We start from the raw sequence: 20,465 nt of genomic DNA, 5'->3' as shown, positions 1-20,465 counted from the left end.
AGGTGTTAACTTGACCCAGCTGAAGAGGTAGAAACTGGGAATTTCAGTCATGGGCAATGTTACTTGGACACTAAGAACTTTGTAAACACAAGAGTAGAGGCATGGGCTGTGCAGGATTAGTACACGGGTAAGACTGACTTAAGGGAAGCATCATCAGAGAGCTGAAAAGGAAGGAGAATGAGGTGAGGGAACTTGGAGAGCAGGACCAAAACTGGATACTGATGAAGAGGGCAACTGAAAGGGTGGGCTGAGACAAGAGAGAAACATCCTAGCTAAGGAGGAAGCCATGCCCTTGTGAACTTCAGGACTTGGCAGGACTGCTACAGCATCTAGACTGGTTTCAGAGTCAACCTGACTTTGCAGATAAAGAGGCAAGACTAGGGATGAATATGGGGCACAGGATACTGTCAGGGAGCACCAAGAGCAGGGCTGCTCCGGGGAGGAGGGCAGGAGACAGGCCAGGAGCTAAGAGCAATCCCAACACAGGCAGTACCCTCCCTGACAAAGTACCACCCTACAGTACCTGAATGCAGCAGGTTGAGCCAGGTGCTGGTAATGGGACCCATCAACAGCCCCCAACATGGCAAGGTGACAAACCAGGATGAAGGTCCGTCCAAGGACTCCTGTCAGCAGCAGCTGGATATGAGGTTGGAGACACTGCTGTAAAGTAAGTCCCAGGTCCATCCAGGAAGCAAGCGTAGGGAACAACACTCATACAACAGCTGAATGCCCCACTCTGAGCTTAATGAGCTCCTGAGTCCTTGGTGTGAGGGGAAGCGTGAGGGTAGGACCCAGGTGAGGCTCATTGGGGCCATTAAGGCCTATTTGTGGGAAGGAAGGCAAAAAACAGGGAAGAGGTTTTCAAATATTTAATAAATGAGATGTTACGACTTCCTCCTTTCAGTAACAGGCATTAGCTCAATGAGACTGAGGCCTTGTTGGCATTCAAAGGGGCTATAACAACTCTCCAAAACAGAAACAAAGCGTCCACTGTTAGAGGACCTTCTTGTACCAGTACGGATAAGCCAGTTCCCTTAAATGTGTAAGTCACATTGACAAATTCACACTTTGGTAGCTTCATCTGCCAATACAGATACTTGGTTAGAAATCTGAGGTCCCGGTATTTCTAACCAGCATGGCTATACTCATGAACTCCTGAAGTGTAAACAAGTTGAGAATCTCTCCATTATTCAGGTGTCAACAAATGTCTACGTGTCTACAAATGTCACATCTACAGCACTGAGACCAACAATGATACAAAAGTTTCCTTACACACAGATCTAACAAATAAAGATTATGCACAAAACAAAATTCTGCCTTTTTTAGGTAACACTAAAAAGGATTTTTCTGTATCTACCTTGAAAAAAATATTCTATAGGGTACTTTACAAGTGCAATTCTCCAGAACAAAGATATGTGCCAGTTTTTATGCCCAGGTTCACTTGGATTATTTCAAGTTTTTCACACTTCTGCTAAAAAATATACCCTATAAAAAATTTGAATCTGCAGCTCTGAATGAAAGCCCAAAATACCAGTTTTTCTGGCCATCTCTTAATAACTTGACACTCTGCTGACATGAGCATCAGGAGTCCAGAACACACCCACGTTTCTCAACTATAAAATCAGTTTGTTTACTATTACAAAAATCTCCCTGTGTGTGACAGGCTAACCAAAAACTGTTTTGAAAAAAAAAAGGAACTAAAGGAACCACATTGACTTTTATCTGAGAAATACTAGTGACATCACCCCCCCACTGGTGATGGCACCATGGTATAAATCACTGTTTTCATTGAGGTAGCTTCAGTACAGGGAAAAGCCCCACGATGGAAGGATGGGATTCAGTGGGAGCCTATGTACCTGCAGGATAGCTCTTTTCTAGGAAGTTCAAGTATTTCTGTACCACTTTGCAAATACAAGGCAGGCACACTTACAACAGAGGCAGAACACAGCTATAATCAGCTGCTGTCCTGGGAGATGCAACATTCCTTTTATTTTGGTGTCATTTACAAGGATAAAGCAGTCAATTGCAATTTTTTATTTACATACATTGAGAATTCAGCTTGAGGTCAGAAAAGCTGATGTTATTGCTGTTTTTCAAGTATACACTGCTCACTTCAACCCGCTTTGCAGCATAACAATGGCAGAAGAAATTTACCTTTCTTTGCAGAGATAACATTGGAAGTCCCATCACTGAATTCTATGATTTGTTCACTTGGGAAAACACTTGTAAAAGAGAGGAAGACCCCAGCCTGCAATAATTCATTAATTAAATGAGAAAATGACTCTGTAGATCAAAAGCATCAAAATAAAAAGGACATTTTAGGTTTCATGGGAGTTGACAACTCTTTATTCTAAGAATGAAACATTGCAACAAGGTGTTGGATCATTTACTGAAACTAATGTTTGCATAACTTTTCAGTGGTTTGAATTCGTATTTGTAACATTTGAGACTTAAAAGAAATAACAAGGGAAAGCAATAACCCTCCTTTTTTTTTTTTAACGTGCCTGTGTGGCAAGAACACTGGAAGATTGACAAGGGTGGTACCATCTATGTACATTTAGGAAAACATGCTTGCTGTGGGTGTACAAAAATAAAATTTATTTGTTAAATTACACATAAATATAAGGTACAAATGTATTTTTAAAATACAGATAAAGATAATCACACTTGCATTGTGTACATATGAAAATACAGTATTTTAATATTCAACATACACAGACACATTTATGATAAATGCAACTAGTTGGCAAGGCCAGTTCTTCTCAGTCTGTTTTTTGTTCTTTATTTTTTTTTCCCTTCCAGTTTTCCATAAATATGGAAAAAAAGGCTTTTGAAACAATTAGTTCTGCCGGACATCTTGCAGCAGCTTGTTAATTTCTGCCACCAGCTCACTGGCATCCATGAGTTCGTGTTTGCCATCGCTGAGGTGGTTGAGCACATTGTCAAAATCATCTTCTTCGTAATTCTCTGGGATCTCCTCCATGGCTGGCAGCCATTTAGAGGAAGGCTGCGCGCTCGAGTGAGTCCCCAGCGCGGGCCCGTTGTTGGCAGGGTTTTGGAAATGTGTGCTGGCTGCCCAGGCTGCCACCCCCTGCGGATAATTTACAGTCTTGGCTGGCAAATGTCCCTTCCTGCGCTCCAACGAGCTGGAGCGATCCATCTCGTTGCACTCTGTGTAGGCATCCAGCGAGGGAGGCAGCAGGCGCTGGAAGACGCTGCTCATTTCAGAGAGGAGAGAGGAGGTGCAGGTGTCCCCCGACTCCTCCTCGCTCTGGCAGTCTTTACCAAACGTTGAAAAGCTCTTCTTCTTCTCACTGGCGTCAGCAGGCTGTGGATCCTCCTCGAGGCCCTGCTGCTGCTGCAGCTGCTGCTGCTGGGGAGACTGGAACTCCTCCCCAGGGATGAACATGTTACTTCTGTAATCGGAGGAGGGAGAGGGCAACGGCGGCATCCAGCACTGGTCGGAGTGCCCCAGAACCCTGCACTCCTCCGTGCACAGCCGCATCGCTGCAAGAGAGAACAGAGGAGAGTGAGAATCCCCCTCCTGCTGCAGATACCACTTACATTCGCAGGGACTAACACAAGGGCTGAACTTCTCCAAAGATGTTCAAATCTGGCGTTTGGGTTCACCTTCTGTGTGCAGGAAGGTGGCACCTGCAGATGGTCTGGTTCTAAATGCACTTCCATTTCCAAATGGCCTCAAAAAATGAAAATGATAAATGCAGAACATGTAAGACAGTAATGGGATCTCTTAATCAGGGCTGAAGATATGCATGTAAATCCCAGGTGGAAAACAAGCACTTGTGACTTAACACCATTTGTTCCCTTTGTACAGTGCTGTTTCATTTAAAAAAAAAAAAAAAAAAAAAAAATTGAAGGTGTTTCTACCTCCAAGTATTTACTTAAGTTTTAGTGAGGTCTTCCATGTGCTATTAGAGAAGCATAACAGAGTAATAAAGTGGGAATAAATGGACAGGGGAAATAAAGAAGAAAGAACACGCAGAAGGATCTTCCTCTTCATTAACACACCTCCTTTTGATCTGACAAGGAGATGTATGTTGAATACGAGGTGATCCACTGCCTTATTACCTTTTTAACTGAAACAGTTACATTTTAATCCAGTACCAGAATACCTAGGGCTTAATTCACACCCCGTGTGACTCCAGTGTTTCCACTGGAGTTACTTTGAGGTGCACTTGCAGCTCTGTAGCTCAGGTTACTGGACCATGTTGGCTCAGGCATTGGCACAAGGTGGGCTCTAACCCTTGAGGTGGGGATCCAGGCCAGCCAGGAGGGCTGAAGAGCAGAAGACAACACAGCCGCTCTTTCGGCTGCTTGGGTTTAGTGGTGTCTGTCAGGGAGAAGCAATACGATGGGGCAAGTGACTGCATCCCTGGGAGCTATGCTGGTCTGAACTGGCCCATGGAAGGGCACTGCAAGAGTCCTCCGCAAACACCTGAAGAGGTCTGGGAATGATCCCTGGAAGCGGAGATGGGCAAAGCCCTATTTGATAGACCTGCAACGAGAGATGTGCCAGGAGAGAGGCCAAATTTTCCTCTCCAAAGGGAACCGACTCTCTAGGACATGAAGCCTCGGCTCAGGCTGGGCACTGCCTGGGTGCCTCGCAGACCTGCTGGAAAAGACCTGGGTGCTGCCGGGGCCGCTAACTTGAATTTGAGTCCCATACTTCAGAAGAAAGTTTTCAGAAATGCCAGACTCTTCGCATTACACATATTTTGACTGTAAGAAGCTTTTGCCCTAATTCTGTATCATTTAATGGTTAGATTAGCCCACACAGAATAGAGTTTCTTTTCCTTTCTCTCTTTACTTATTGAATCCATAAGAAATGTTTGCAGTCATGCCCTGTAAGTTTTCCTCGCTTTCTCATCACGTCTCCCATCTGGCTCTGGATCCACTCAGTTTACCAAAAAATCTTTTTACCACGGTGTAAGCAGCACTGAACAGGGTTATTTCAGCTTAGGACGTACCAGTGATTGATAAAGTCCTACTCTCATCCTGTCAGCATTATTAATCTCTGTGCTTTACACAGCTTATCATATTGTTTGCTTTCATAATGCCCTTTCCGTTCCTCTGAGTATAAACTTTCTCTGTCTTACATGTGAGAGTATGAATTTCTTCAAGAATACAGGTTCAGGCCGCAGGCTGGATAGTGCACAAGCTATTGCAAATGGCTTGCTGATGAGTGAGCTTCAAACAAAAAAAAGCAACCTAGAAAACAGCAGTGCCTGAAGTTTTGATACGAGTGACTGAAATGCCTTCTCAAGTGCTTTGTTCCCATGTATGAAAAGCACACATCTGCTGTTTTACAGAAAATGCCTAAGAGTTGGAGAAAATATATCTAAGTGATCCATGGAGCCTGGACCAGCTCTCAACTCCTCCCAGAAGGTGAGGATTACTCCTCTAATTAAGACGATCCCTGTAAATTAATGGGAGACTTTCAATGGTCTAGCATTTCATTAGCAGGGAGGGTCATTTTAGGGTGAGTTTTGTTACTGATGTTATCAGGATTGATTTTGGTATAAAATAATAAATTGCTAAGAAACAAGTTACCCAGAGAAGCTGTGGATGCCCCCTCCCTGGCAGTGTTCAAGGCCAGGTTGGATGGGGCTTTGAGCAACCTGGTCTAGTGGAAGGTGTCCCTGTCCATGGCAGGGGGGTTGGAACTAGATGATCTTTAAGGTCCCTTCCAACCCAAACCATTCTATGGTTCTGTGATATGATTCTATGAAATTCTGACATTCCTGAGCATAAGGTTGAAAGATACTCTGAGGAAATGGAATGCTGTCACAGTCTGCCCTTAAATCAGCAATAAATAAAAAAAAAAAACAGATGTACAACAGCTTGCTTTTTTTTTTTGCCAGAACTTAAAGCTTATTGGTGAGGATTTAAAAAGTGAGAGAGAAAGAAACAAGTCTTTCCAGGACAGTTATTGAACTTTCTGATCATGTCCTTTTTGAAGTTTCGAGGGACTGGTTCTGTTCCTTTCCAGTTCCACCTTACAACGACAAACGGAAAGGATTTTCTCACAGCATTTTGAAAGGTTTCCAGACTGACAATGCACAAACCTTTCAAAATGGAGAACAGAAAATCTCCAGGAATTTTTCTTTTCTTTTTTTATTTCTTTGGACTGCAGATCAATTCAGGTCTCATCTGAACAGGTTCAGCATACTCATCTGATGGGTTAAGACCATGTATAGCGGCAAATGGACATCTGGGCGAGATTAAATGCTCATCTTGATAGCCCAACCCAGTTCTGCCTGTACTCAGCGGGAATTTTCCTTACTTTCAATGTGATTAGTGTTGGGCGAAGGCACTTTTGGAAATCCTACCCTTTGGCTTCCTGTTTAGAGCCCGAACTGCAAGAGCTGAAAATGAGTCATGGGCATTTCAGCCAGCCAAGAGGGTAACTGCTCCCACCCGTCAGCAGCCCCCAGCTCCCCGGGAAGGGGACAGCTCTTCCTTGGCAGCGGCGGGGCTCAATGCCAGGGCAAACATCATTTGAAGTTCCCCTGGCAACTGAGAGCTCCAGCAGATCTCTCCCTGCCTCCTTGCTAACCACAGCAGGGAATGAGACATGCCTCATGCTAGCTGGCAGAGGAATGAGTAGCAGGAGCTGGAGGAGATGAGGATAAAAATATATTAGGAGTCCAGATTTAGATTAAAGATTCTGAAAAACTAGTAACTTCTCAAGGCCTCCAGTTTTGAAACATTGGGTTCATAAGACTAGTTTGAGGAGGCAGGTGAATGCCTGGATAGCTGATACAAGATCTAGTCTGGAGCAAAACAGACAAAGGAAAATTTAAAGTTAAAATGTATAAGAAGAACAAATTAAACTTTTGGGCTTTACTCTTGCCTAGCATCAGGGTAAAACACACCAAGGGCAGGTACAACCCTGGTATTTTCCGTGGCAGCAGACGGAAGGAGCCACAGCACTGCAGCTCCTCTCCTCCAGCCCTGGGCAGTACGTGGGGGGTCACTTTAGGAGGGAATACGTGCTGCACCACCCCACAAAGCAATGTGCCCCCGTGTATAAAATAACTTTACTAAACTTTTAAGTTTACACTCTTGGTTCAGTGAACCATACTGAAACTATCTGGCCCTGTCGGCTATTCAGAGAAAATACGATCTGAAATAAGCACAAGATCTAGGGTACAACCACTGGCTGTGTAATTATGAAAGTTAATTACAAAACTCTCATATCTGTATTTCACGTGATTCCCCATAGCTTCTTTTATTCAACTTATAACTGGGCATAAATTTAAAAGTGGTACCTCATATGCATGAATATGTACGTGTGTGTTTATCTTACTTTCACTCACCGTTTTCTAGCTTTTCTCTTTTCTGCCCTCTGCCCCTGAATTGTACCTCTTAAGCTCTTTCTTCTAGACATTAGGGTTGCAAGATTTAAAATCTGGGACACATTTAGATCCTTCCCTTGCCTCTCAAGTTCATTTTTCAGTGGGAAAAAAATACACTTTTCTTTCTTCTCCATCCATATTTCTAGACCACTTTCACAATCCGTTTCTGAATGGCAGAAGTTTGTATTGTATGGATCAAACCCACTGTGGAAAATGTATCTCCCAAATTACAGTTCAGGGTATTTTTAACAAACCGCAACTGCCTGGGCTTTGCAAAAACATCCACCCAGTCATTAAAAGTCTAAGGCCATGGAGCAGATCTTGCTTTTGGGGGGAATTTGGAGCCAGCTCACGATGATGTGAATAATATAAAAAAGTAGGCATTGCTCTGGGCAGATTTTCAGCTGTGTCTGAGGTTTCATTTTTCTAGATATGTGACGGCTTCAGCTCAGTATTTATCATGAAGCAGAGTAAAAAGGAAGGAAACACAGGACTTGAAAGCTAAAGAATTTTTGCTTTCTCAGTAGTAGCTTTATCAAAGTGACAGCCAGGCAGGACTGCAAATAAACTGTTCAGCTTCCATTGTGCTCTTACCTGCAGGAATTCTCCCGTCTGTAAGGAAAAGGTCACTGAATCCTTCCCCAAGAAGTCTGTCAATTGGAGACTCTCTCCCCAAATCATAATCACTGTCTCCAGCTTCGCTGTCACCCCGGCCACTGTCCTTCAAGCTGAATTTATCCATATCTTGTAGGGCATATCTGTGAAGAGAATTGTGGTGATGGTGGAATTAAATTATCTCACGTACGTTATATTCCACTTTTTGATTAAAAATACATGCCTGTATTTTCTGATACATGTACGTGCATATGTAGCAGAACAGTCCAGATCCTTACCTGTAGCTTCTGGAATACTTGTTTCCTCGAAAACTTGGCCTTGGTTGATACTGGCCCTGGTGAAGCATCGAGAGAAGCTGAGAAACCTGCTAAAGAAAAGATGAAAAGACTGATTCCTTGAAATGAAAGCTCAAATTCCTAGTTGTAAAACCATTAATTCACTTCTCAGGTTTGTTTGTTGGGTGTTTTTTTTTTTCCTTTAAAGTTTAATTAATCAAATTCCTGCACATATATAATGCAGTACAACAGACTATTTCATAGTATAGTGTCTGCCACAGGAAACATCTGAGGACCTTGTACAATGAGGAAATGCACTGCTGTTCATTAGCCTCTGAACTCATAATAATTAATTCATTAACAAGTAAAACAAGTAATTAAACAGAGGTGGAATTTTGTTTTAATAGATTAGAATCAACCCCTTAGCATTCCAGGATCCTAATTCAAAATAAAATGTCATTGCTCTAAATGTAAAGAGTTACCAGGACACAGGTCTCATTTGAAAACTGTAGTCTCAAAGTTTGAGATACCACGATCATCTGTTACAACAGCTGTACTTAAACTGTGTCAGTGTTTAACCTTTTAGCTCTCCATCCCCACTAATGAAAGCATTTCCTGTACTGTTTCTGTACATAACTACTCTGGCACTCTTTCTTAAACAGGGCTATACGGAGGGAAAGGGAAGGCAAGGAAGCAAGAAAGAGTGAGCAGTAAACCAGAGCAGAGTACTGTCTATGTTACACTCCATTGTTTTGACCTTACAGAGAAGAACCAAGAAATAATGCTATTAATAATAGATTTACTCCTGTTCCCCATGGTAATGGATTCAGTTGATATTGGAGTAAAACTGCAAAGCTGTGTCATCTAAAGAGAAATCCATAACACATTCTCATTAGGCATAGACCTAATTGCCTATTGCTCTCACAGGTTGCATGCAGAGAACCTCCATGCACCCAAGTGAATGTATGAGTGAATGGATGTGCAAAACGAGGTATGGACCTTACCTCAACAGCCGGAGTAGCATGGGTGAGCTCCAGTGAGAAATTTTCAGGCACGTGGTTAGAGGAGATTGTCACCAGGCTGTTCAGTGATTGGTGGCTGTGGTGGCTCTGCCGGCTGCTCATTTGTCCCCTTTCCAGGGTTGGAGATGATGATGGAGAAGCTCTGTGGTGAGATCTGATGGGTAAAGTGCCATTAACCGTTGGCACTAACGTAATGTCCCCTTTGTGAATCTGTCTTGAGGGTCGTTTTGGGTGGTGCTGGTAGGTCGATTCCGCCACGCGACAGTTGTAGGACCTGGTGTCCTTTTTCTCTCGATTACATCTTGTAGCAAAGATAACCATAATGACCAACAACACAGCACATATTGATCCTAAGGATATAATTGTTATCATGGAGACATCCAGGGAGGGTTGGCTTACCAAAGTTGCTTCTGTGCTTGAAAATGAATAAACATACTCAAAAATGGTACATTTGAGAAGTGCTTTAGTACTAAGCTGAGGACTGCCTTTATCCTGGACTATCACAAAAAACTCCCACTGTTTTGCTGGAACTGATTCAACACTCACATTGATAGAGATGTCACAAGTTTTAGGATCCATCACGAAGATGCTGCTTTCCTTGTCAGCTGCTATGGAGCAGCTGAGTTCAGAGTTCATACCAGAGTCTCTATCTGTAGCCCTTATCCTGGTGACCAGAAAGCCAATTCCAGCATCTTTAGGGATTGAGATTTCTGCTGTGCTGTTGCGTAGCGCCGGCCCCACAATGACAGGAGCGTTGTCATTTTCGTCAATGATGGTTAGTACAACCGTGGTATTGCTAACAAGCTGCTGACTCCCTCCATCCCTAGCTTGAACCATAAAGGCAATTTGATTTACTTCTTCGTGATCAAAGGTTCGCAGGGCATAGATCGCCCCGTTGGAGGGATCGATGGTCACATAGGTGGTTATAGAACTTCCCAAAATATAGCTCTCCAAAATAGTGTAGGTCACCTGCCCGTTGTCACCTAGATCTGGGTCTGTGGCTGTGACTGATGTGATGTATGCTCCTGGAGAGTTATTTTCCAAGATAACAACTTCATATCTGTTTGTCTGGAAGCGGGGTGGGTTGTCATTTTCATCACTGATTTGGACAGTAAAGTGTTTCGCTGTGGAGAGACTTGGCGTTCCCTTGTCCTCCGCTATTACAGTCAAGCTGTATTCAGATCTCTTCTCTCTATCTAAAGTGGCATTAGTCAAGATTAAATAGTTATTTTCATAAGTCTTTTGAAGTTTAAAGTGGCCATGTCCATGGAGCTTGCAAACTATCTCTCCATTCACACCAGAGTCCTTGTCTTGCACTCTGACCAGGGCAACAAAAGTGTCCAGGGGTGACCCTTCAGAAATGTAAGCTACCTCTTCCTTCTCTGGGGACATCAAGTTTAAGCTAATTTCAGGTCTGTTGTCATTCACATCCACAATTTTAATTATAATTTTGCAGTGGGCTGGAATAGAATTTGGCCCCAAATCTTGTGCCTGTGCATCAATTTCATAGGATTTGGTGACTTCGTAATCCACTTGCTTCAGAAGGGTCAGATGCCCTTTTTCTGAATCTATCTTAAAAGTCTCTGTAATTTTGGCAGCCACATGGCTACTGAAGGAGTACACGACTTTACCGTTAGCGCCCTCATCTGGGTCAGTAGCATTGAGGTCTATGAGCAAAGTCCCAATCGGTGAATTTTCTAGAAGTTGGATTATATAGGACTGTTGCTCAAAAACAGGGCTGTTGTCATTGGAATCAGAAATGCTGATTTTCAGGAGGGATGATCCAGACCTCTGAGGCACCCCTTTATCCGAAGCAGTGAGCTGGAGTTCGTAACTTGACTTCAACTCCCGGTCCAGCTCTCTAACCACGATCAGCTCTGCATACTTTGCACCATCAGTCCTGGTTCTCACCTCAATGCTAAAAAAATCATTTGCAGAAAGGGAGTAAGTGTGAAGGGAGTTGTCCCCCACATCTGGATCAAAAGCGCTGTCCAAAGGGATGCGGGTTCCTACAGCTGCGCTCTCGGATATCTCGATAGGAATAAGAGCTCTGGAAAACTGGGGAGAGTTGTCATTAATGTCCAGCACTTCAACTTCAACATGGAAAAGCTGCAGATGTTCAGTGGGCAGAGTGATCACATCAAACTCTATGGAGCAGTTTAAGTTTTTCTGGCAGAGTTGTTCCCGGTCAATTTTAGCTCCGATGCTGATTTCTCCGTTATCCTCCCGGACTACAAGCAAGGGAGAATTCCCCCTCTGCATGGCTCGAAAACGAACCAAGGAAGGGTTAGGCATTTTTAATAAAACATCAGCTACATCCTCCGATAGTCTTGCAATTACCGATCCAACTCTCTGCTCCTCATAAATCCTGTACTTCAAATTCTTGCCCAGCGCAGCTTTATTGAAAGATATTATCATCAGTGCAAATATGAATATAAAGTGCATTTTACTGCCGATTTGGTGCATTTGTAAGTTTTTGCAATTCATTTCTCCAAGCAAGTTTTTTTTTTTTAAAAAAAAAGCAATTATTTCGACTTCCTCCGGTCCCTTAAACCCACATCTGGTCCTTTCAGACTTGAGAACACCTTTCCCAGCCAGCCGAGCAGCAGTATCTTACCGGATCAGAAAACTTTTCGGGGTTGTTTATTTTGCATACACACCGTGCCAGGACATCCAGAGACAAAGCTGTACGCAAATCCACACTCCCTCGCTGGACTCCCCGCTCCTCTTCCCGGTCGCGGTGTGTGCCGGGGCAGCGCGGTCCCCTCCCGCCGTCAGCATCCAGCACCGCCGGGCAGCCAGCGGGAGCCGCCGCCGCTCCGCCCCGCACGGCTCCGCTGCGCCTTCCCCCTCTCTCCCCGCTCGCCGCCAGACTAAACACCCTCCCTCGCCTCCTCCAGCTTAAAAAATCTTCCGCAACTTCACTCCCCAACTCCCCAGACAAAGCTTTTGGCCCCGGCATGTGCTGAGCCCCGGCCCAGCCAATCAGCCCGCCGGGGGCAGCGCGCCCGCCCCGCAGCCCTGCGCGCCGCGGAGGGCGGAGCGGGAGGGCGGAGGGGCACGGGGGGGAACGGGCGGGCGAGAGGGGGGCCGGCTCCCTCGCCAGCCCATGCTCGCCGCCAGTGTGCCGCCGCGAAGGGGGGGGGCGTGGGGGGCACACAAATGGCTAAAGGGCAACTTTAAATCAACTTCTCGCCCCCCCCCCTTCCCCCTCCCGCCGCATTTTCTGGGCAGTTTCAAGTGGGTTTTTGTGATTTTAATTCCTCCCCTTCCTGCAGGGAAAAATGCGATCGCGCGCCTCATTTACATACTTTTTAAGGTTCCCTTGTTTAACTAACCGGGATCATCTCAGGGCGTTTGCTTAGTAAAGGAGCTGGGGTGAGGTCTCTCTAACCGTGCCTCAAGAGCGGCTTCTTGCTGCTCATTTACCTAATACCTGCTTTTCCTCAACAACTGTGCTCCTCCGTGGAGCACGGAGAGCTCTCCTTCGTGCCCTGAAATCTCCCCCTCCTCCTTCCCAAGCCGGTACCGTGCTGCACACTCCGCTCCTTCCCCTGCCTCCCTCCTGCAGCATCGCTGTCTTCAGCGCAGCTGCATTTGCCTGAGCTTGGCTCTTCTGGATGTGCAGTTGCCTCTGAGTGTGTTTCTCTGCTCTTTTTCTTTGCTGTTCCAGTGGTTCTTCAGAAGATCTTTTTCATCCTAGTTGAAAAAGCGCTTCGTGCTTCACCGTGACAATTTGTGCTAAGTACACCTTCTACATGCCAAGTGTTTTAAAGAAAAAGAAGCCACAAAATAGACTAAGTGGTCAGAAAGTGACAATTTCCTTGCCTCTCTGCTATTGCTGAAAGCTGTTTTCACGTTTACACTGCAACACATTTGTACAAACCCCAAATATATCGATAATATATTTTGTGTACGCCAGAAATGCTATAGGTCGTGACATGAGCTTCAGGCTGCACCCAGGTCACAGAAGCTGATGCATTCTCCTCATTTCAAATGTATCTATTTATGATGTGATTTCTATTTCCTCCTCTTTGCATTTGCTTTATACGTTTATCATTTTAGCCGCAGTCTCGCCGTGCTTTTCATTGTTTTTCTGCTAACTTTGTCCATTTGTTTATTGGTGTTGCCCATAATCATACCATCACTCTCTTTTATTGCTCTTTTCTATTCCTCCCCTTGCCCCAAAATGTAAAAAGTAAATCTCTGATTTTCCCAATTTACTTTCAGCAGAGCTCAGCCAAAGTCACTAAGAAGGTTCTCGCTAAAAAAGAAAGCAGAGGAGGCTCAGCGTGAACTCTCCTTCTTTTTAAGCATTCAAAAGCATTTTATAAGCCATTGTCTCTTTTTTTTTCACAAACCAGCGCCGTGTGGCAAATTGTGCAGAATAGAAATGCCCATAATGAATGTATTTAGTACTGGGTCACGCTGATGAACATTCTGCCCCCATGAATAATACTGTTTTACAAGTTTGCAGCCCTTTCAAATTGCTGATCCCCAAACCCTATAGGCAAACTAGAAAAGCTAACACAAGCAACTGGGACTTTAGAAACCCATAGCCATCTGGCCTAAATCTCTAACAATCCAAGCCAATAATTATATCAATTCAGGCTTTAGTGAACCCCTTTGCAAACACCAAAAGAGCAAAGAAAGGAATTAGTGGCCATTCTAAGTTCTGGTGGAGAGAATTCAAAGATAATCTAATTCCATTAGTTCATGGACAGCTTTTTTTTGCAGCTCTGATAAATCTTCCTAAAACATTTTTCCAAAACACCAGTGTAAACTCTTTTCTGACGATAATTGGGGAAATAGGTTCAATTAAATGCTGTTCTTAGTGTCAATAAAAAGTATTTTGTTGATAAAAGAAGTCACTGCCCCTTTACATGATGAGTACAGGAGATGAATAATTCATAGTAAAAATCATTTCACTGCATACAAACTAAAATATTATGTATACTCTTAAATGATAACGTGTTCTTCCAAGTAACTGTTTAGTACATTTAGATATGCAGAATTTGCTTTATGCAATTTTTATCACTTTCCAAATAGTAATTCCACTTTATCACGTCAGTCTTTCTCAGAGACATAGTCTGTATATTCATAGATAGCAGGATACCTACAGACAGGAATTACAGCACCTCTTTTTTTTTTTTTTTTTTTCCTTTTTTAAATTTATATTTTATTTTGCAACTTCACCAGTCAGGTTATATGTAATATTATCACTCAAGTCCACACTGTCTTGCAACTAACTGTTTACATTATAATGATGCTAAAATGTCATTGGCACAATAGTCCTTACCTGAATTCTGAACTGAAGTAATGAGAAAGCCTTGATTTTCTTTTTTTTTTTTTTTTTTTATCTGACATTCATTCGAACCTACAAGTGAGAAGGAACACATCTTGGGGTTGTTTGCTTAGATGCAGCAATATTTAAGCACATGGCGCTTCTAGAAGTAATACTTCTGTAGGGTGCTTATGAGCAATCACAGCTCTCCCAAAGCTGATCCCTCCCACATCCAGTGAAAGAGTTTTGTCTGAAAGTCTCTTAAACTCCAGCCCACCTTTGACATGGCAGACTTCACTTACAAAGAGAAGGGAGTCCCACGTGCAGCCAGCAGACACTTCTTGGGGAGCGTGGTATTGTGAGTGCTGTTAGGCACGTGAGCGGAGTGCTGCTGGCCTCCTGGAGAGCAGGCTCGGTTATTCCCACCTAATACGGATCTGTTCACCACAATGTTCTTCTCTAAAGTTGCATTCAGATTCTCCAGTGATGTACCTGAGGAAGAAAAAACAAACTGACTCCAAACAGCACTTCCACTTGCCTACAGGACTACTTCAGAAACCACAGCTGCACAGCAGCTTAATTAATTTTTCACTTAGCTGAAAGTAGGTTTATTTCTGTGGTCGATGTACTTTAAAGTCTGTCTTGTTTCTCCAAGGAGTTTTATTGAGCTCTCAAGCATATATTTTCTTCTAAAAGTTACTGATCCCCTAGATGCACAGTATATATGCCAAACTTAGGTGACAGAGAATTTTACTTTGAAGAACTAGTTTGAGAAATAGTCCCTTAGCAGGGATAGGGGCGAAAGAAAATAATTTTCTTCACAATGACAGAAGCACAGTGAAATTAGCACAGTGCCATTTGGTTCATTCCCCTCCCCGCGCACACGCACATGCAAAAATGAGGTTTTATTCACTCTCAGGATGATTTATTGCCTTATGTTGTATCATGTTACAAAATGTCATATGCGCTATGCTCCGGCGCACAAGACGTAGCAAGATAAAATTTGATTTGACACCTGCGTAATGAGTGTGAAAGACAAGGCTTCCTACGTCAGAAATGTATTTTAAAAGAAAATTTCCGTCATAATGAATGACAAAACTGGGGGGCTTCCTCTCTCCCTCTTCCTTCTCTCCCTCCTCTTCTCTTTCTTCCTCCGTCTCTCCCTGTCTTTCTCCTCTCCCTCCATCCCTCTTCAACAAGCTTGTTTCCCAAAGTAAAACTAATGCCAGACCTCTCCCTTACGTTTCCAGCTGTTGCAGCACGAGTGCAAAGAGAGTGGAGAGTATCCTTGTAGGCAGCCGAGTGTTGCCATTTTATACTCACTCTTGGACCCACAAATAAGCTGATCAAAGGTCAATATGATGCTGTTCTGTGGAGGGGGTGAAAGGACGCTGATGTTTCAGTCTGGTTTCCTGCACAGAGAAACATATCACAGAACTCATCACAAATTAATGCTATACTTGTCAAATCTACTATCTCATCAGTCATGTTTATACCCAATATCTTTTTCAGAACTGAGGTGCATCAGAGGCTGGATTACTTTAAGATATATTAAAGGCAGAATGGGCCATTGGATTATCAAATATGATCTCTGCTTGACAACCTTCTTAATTAAGCCCAAATACATTAGATAGAGCATATACTGTAATCTGTGGAATACTAAACAGTGTACCTCAATCAGGCATCAGTTACCTGGTTCACCTGAAAAGGCAGAGAACTGATGATCTAGAATGGGGTCAGGGATCCTGGCAGGCAAATCAGAAAAGCAAAAAAATCCACTTGATACTATCAGTCCTGACCTCCACAAAATCTGTACCTTAACTATATACCTATAGCTTAAAGTAATCCTGCTGAAGATACCCTGCTTAACAGTGTCTGTTCCCAGTCAGAGCACTGCCCCTTCGATGCAGTGTCCAGCACGAGCAGTCTCAAAGGCCACCCTCTGTCACCTCAGAGACACCCAGAAAACACTCAGTAAAGGTAATAGCAGCATTAGGTAAAAGTATCTTCCTGCCCCAACAAGCAGCCAGTCGAAGCCCTGGAACAAAAGGCGAGGTACCCAGAAGTAGGGATTAACAGAGAAATTTAGTTCAGAGCCCTGATCTATAATTTTTACTTTTTCAACTTGCTTAAAAAAAACCCTGATCATTCATTAAAATACATCCAACCACAAAATTCTATACACCTGCGATGGGTGAGAAATATTTTTTGATAAGTGAGTTCAAAATTAGATTTTACATTATCATCAATCATCGTGGCAAAGGGCAGGGGAGCAGATTTTCTGCTACACGAGTAAATTTCCATGGCAGTTTTGCAAAAAAAAATGCAGCAGTGTGTATATGAATAGCGAGTTAAACCCATACATGTTCTGTGCATGGTGAGGACTGTACCTAGGTATTCAGTCTCTTTCTGAACCAAGGAAACGTTTGTCTCTCGAAGTTTTACCAAGTGCAAAAGAGAAAAATGCTTGAGACTTACAGTTTACTAAATCTCTATTAAAAACAAATACCTGTAATATATCACTGGATGCTTTTGAATTATTTTGAGGATTAGTTAATACGGCACAGTACGTAATGGAAATTCCATTGTTTGATCACTCTGATGCATTTGTTTTGTTGTTTCCTTGTATATCCTGAAGTAGAATATCTCTATTTGATAGCTGTTTACCCCAAATTGCCTTTAAGAGCAATATGTGCACTTCAGCAAAATGAGGGTTTGAGTATTACATATGCTTGGGATAAAAGGCACCGGTCAGAACCGTGGCACGCTTTTTTCCCACCGCACCTAAGCCAACAAGGGTAACCCTGTGTGGCCCTGTTCCACTTTCTCACAAAGCCACCTAAAACCAACTAGGGGTCCCGTTGTGTACGACAGATATACCTGCCCGTTCCTTAATGCATCATTTTTTCCTTCTGTCCATCTCTGTCACTGCAAATACAAATACTGAGGAGAGCCGGATGCTTCAGAGGACAGTGGCTATAACCTTCTATCCCTGCAAAGTGGAACTCGAGGAACAAAGATGCTCTGTCACCTCTTGTGCCCTAATGATGCAGCCACCATGGGGCTGGAGTGGTCACCAGTACAGTCAGAGACCCCAGTCCTCTCTTTCCCCATAGGGAAAGCCCTATCAACATCTGTGCTCTGTGCCTGAAGTATGCTTATGGGTTTTCAGCCTTACACATTGGTATACTTGCACTGGATTTCCCACATCTGGTTTTATTCCAGATGTTAACAAATTAATACACTGCATGCACTGGAATTTGAAATACTTTACATGAATAAATTCAAAAGGCTTTCTGTGTCTTACACTGCTGCTCTTCTGCTTTGACAAACGTCTTGCTGTTGTATCCTACAACAAACTGGCTTGTGATGGTATTTTCAAGGCCGCTCTTACTTTATACAGAGCAGAAGGAGCAGCTGCGTTTGTGATACTTCCTTTCTTCACAGGAGTGGGGTTTCTGTAAAAGAAGGGCTTGGAGTTTGGTGTAGATGTGATTTTAGTCAGGGCTTGCAATACATACTTTGTCAAATTACCAGCTCAGCCCAAGCTTTTCACAGAACTATAACTTTCTCCATTGCCCCTGGGAGTTTAAAAAAGGAGCATAATTGCTGTTTCCAGTGTCTTCAGACCAGACAAAGCATGTGTTCAATCTTCCACTGACAGCCAAAGCCAGATGATCCAGATCCACTCATGTGTACCTACTGCCAGCAGCTGTTTGCGACCAACATGCTCTAAGGTCATCAGGCACTCGGAAAAGGTCCATCACCTTCAGCAGAGCCAGAGCTCGGCTGCATGCAGCCTTGGTGGAGCCAGAGGCAACTCCAGAGTTTTTAAGACACTTCTGTCTTCTTCTGACCCTGAGGCTGATGGGACCCAACCCAATCCACAGAAGGATTTTGAACAGCTTCAGGGTCGGTTTAAATTGTCTTGGAGAGTGTGAGCCTCACAGGAGCACAAAGCTGGACACAAAGTCTTGCAGCAAGAAAGGACGCTTGATCAGATTTCTCCAGAAATAGATGTTCTTGGGCAAACGTTTCCTGGAAGGATCTGAACCTCTCTCTACTTGCAATGTTTAGCAAGCTTGTGTTATAAAGGACTGTCATTAAGGGGCCCTTAATGGCCTTCCTCTCTTCAAAACCTCAGGCACAATTCACCACCCAGCCTGCTTTGTGAATAAGGACCAAATATGTTGCTTATTTTATTTTACAGTAAATATTTATACAGCACTCCACATGGGTATCTGCATTTTTTTATTCTTGATATTTCTGGGGAAAAAAAAAAAAAAGAGAGAAAAAAATGCTCCCTGCTTCAATGTCATGGGAAAACATGTGGAAATGTAAACCTGCTGTAGGAAGCAGGCACAGTGGGAGCTGTAATGGGAAAAAGGCAGGCATGGTTTATCAGCAGAATATGTAACATATACTGAACATCCGGCTTCCCAAGTAAGTTGTTAACAGTACTCAATACAAATGTTTCCCTTTAAAGAATCAGATGTTCCTCTTTTTTTTTTTTTCAATAGCTGCACTATGGTAAAACTGGTGCCGCCATAAAGTCATTGCAAGAGACAGCAAACAACTTTGTTATCATAATAGGCTTTTTTTTCCTCCTTCTTTTTTAAACAATGGCTCTAGCAGGTGGCATGTGGCTGAGACCGGGTCTATCACCATCTCCAGGGTGCCAAGACGTCCCTCAAAGTTTCTGTGGGAGGAATTTGTTGGTGGGATTTGGATTGTAAAGGCACGTGAGCATCTGCTGCCTGCTCAGTCTCATTACCATTGACACAATTAGCTCCTGCAGCTCTCGGCCCGGCAGCCAGAGCAGGGACTCAATTTTCTTGCCTCTCTGACAATGCTCATTACCATTCATCTGAACGTACGGGTTCCTCTGCCTCTGAGTCTGGGCCAAGGGGCTGTGAAAACAGATCACACTCAGAAACACTCAGGGAAGGAAGAACAAATTGACATAATAGGTACTAACAACCTAAAATCAACTGCCTTGCATACAGCACCACCAATAAACTTTCAGTATTCATAGTAATGGCTCTATTCCCTTCTGTGTAAGTAATTTTATTCCTGAAAACCACATTCTATGGTTTTATGCTATCATATGCTTTCTGTAAGTAGCTTATAACCTTTTTCTGTGGTTCATTACGCAGCATTACTATTGTCCTTCCATATACCCAGCTACTTGCAAAGTTCTGACAAACTTTCAATTTTTGTTGCATTATGTACAGAAAAAGTCCATTTTCTACCTTTGAGTTAATTTGGAAACCAGACTAAAAAGTAAGATTTTTGCTCCTTACAGTCTAGCAGAAAGTAGGAGTTTATTGACATTTTCCTCTGGCAGCCACAGCCTAAACAAAATGTTAAGACATATCTGCAGATAAAGACTTCACATTCCTCTAAGTGTCCTCATCCCATATAAAAGTGCAATTATTTTACATTTCCTTACAATAGATGCTGCATAATTCCTCCTTGCTGGCCTTACATCCTTTTATTGCTACAAAGAACCCTTAGCCCATAAATGAAAAATTAAAGAAGTCACACATTTTTCAAATAAATCACTCGGCTAAAAGCAGAGAGGAGGTGAAGGAGAAAGAGGGAGAGAATTTAAACCGATCTATCTCCTGAATATACGTCAAGGATCTCTGTCTTTGAACAAAGAAAACAGAAGGGCTTCAAGGCCTGAATTTGCAATAATCTTGCCATTTTCAAATGTTGCATAGAGAGCGATTTTGACCTTACTGAAGAATATTAGATTAAAGCAGAAATGTATTTACCATAACATGTCTTTCCTGAGACTCAGCTTTTACTAGTCTTTGTAACACAGGAGGATGGAAAATATCCCATAGAGCAGGGGCATGACATTTGCTTTCAGATGTTTTTGAAA

General features: G+C 43.1%; 1 protein-coding gene across 2 annotated transcripts; it reads right to left on the bottom strand.

Annotated features, from left to right (window-relative positions):
* Positions 1–2,384: 2,384 nt before the first annotated feature.
* PCDH18 (protocadherin 18) lies at positions 2,385–12,147 on the bottom strand. 2 transcript variants are annotated; one of them, XM_068403455.1, is made up of 4 exons: positions 9,274–12,147; positions 8,273–8,361; positions 7,974–8,137; positions 2,385–3,507 (listed from the first exon to the last, which is right to left on the bottom strand). In XM_068403455.1, exons 1-4 carry the CDS (start codon positions 11,776–11,778, stop codon positions 2,840–2,842), a joined length of 3,426 nt encoding a protein of 1,141 aa, XP_068259556.1. In that variant the 5' UTR covers positions 11,779–12,147; the 3' UTR covers positions 2,385–2,839. The 2 variants fall into 2 exon arrangements, with proteins under 2 accessions (XP_068259556.1, XP_068259557.1); XM_068403456.1 differs by having other exon boundaries at positions 8,273–8,358.
* Between the last annotated feature and the right edge of the window lie 8,318 nt (positions 12,148–20,465).

This window comes from Nyctibius grandis, chromosome 6, assembly GCF_013368605.1.
Source record: "Nyctibius grandis isolate bNycGra1 chromosome 6, bNycGra1.pri, whole genome shotgun sequence".
Classification (NCBI taxonomy): Eukaryota; Metazoa; Chordata; class Aves; order Nyctibiiformes; family Nyctibiidae; genus Nyctibius; species Nyctibius grandis.
Note: the sequence above shows the minus strand (reverse complement) of the source record. Positions and strands in the feature narration are given on the sequence as shown.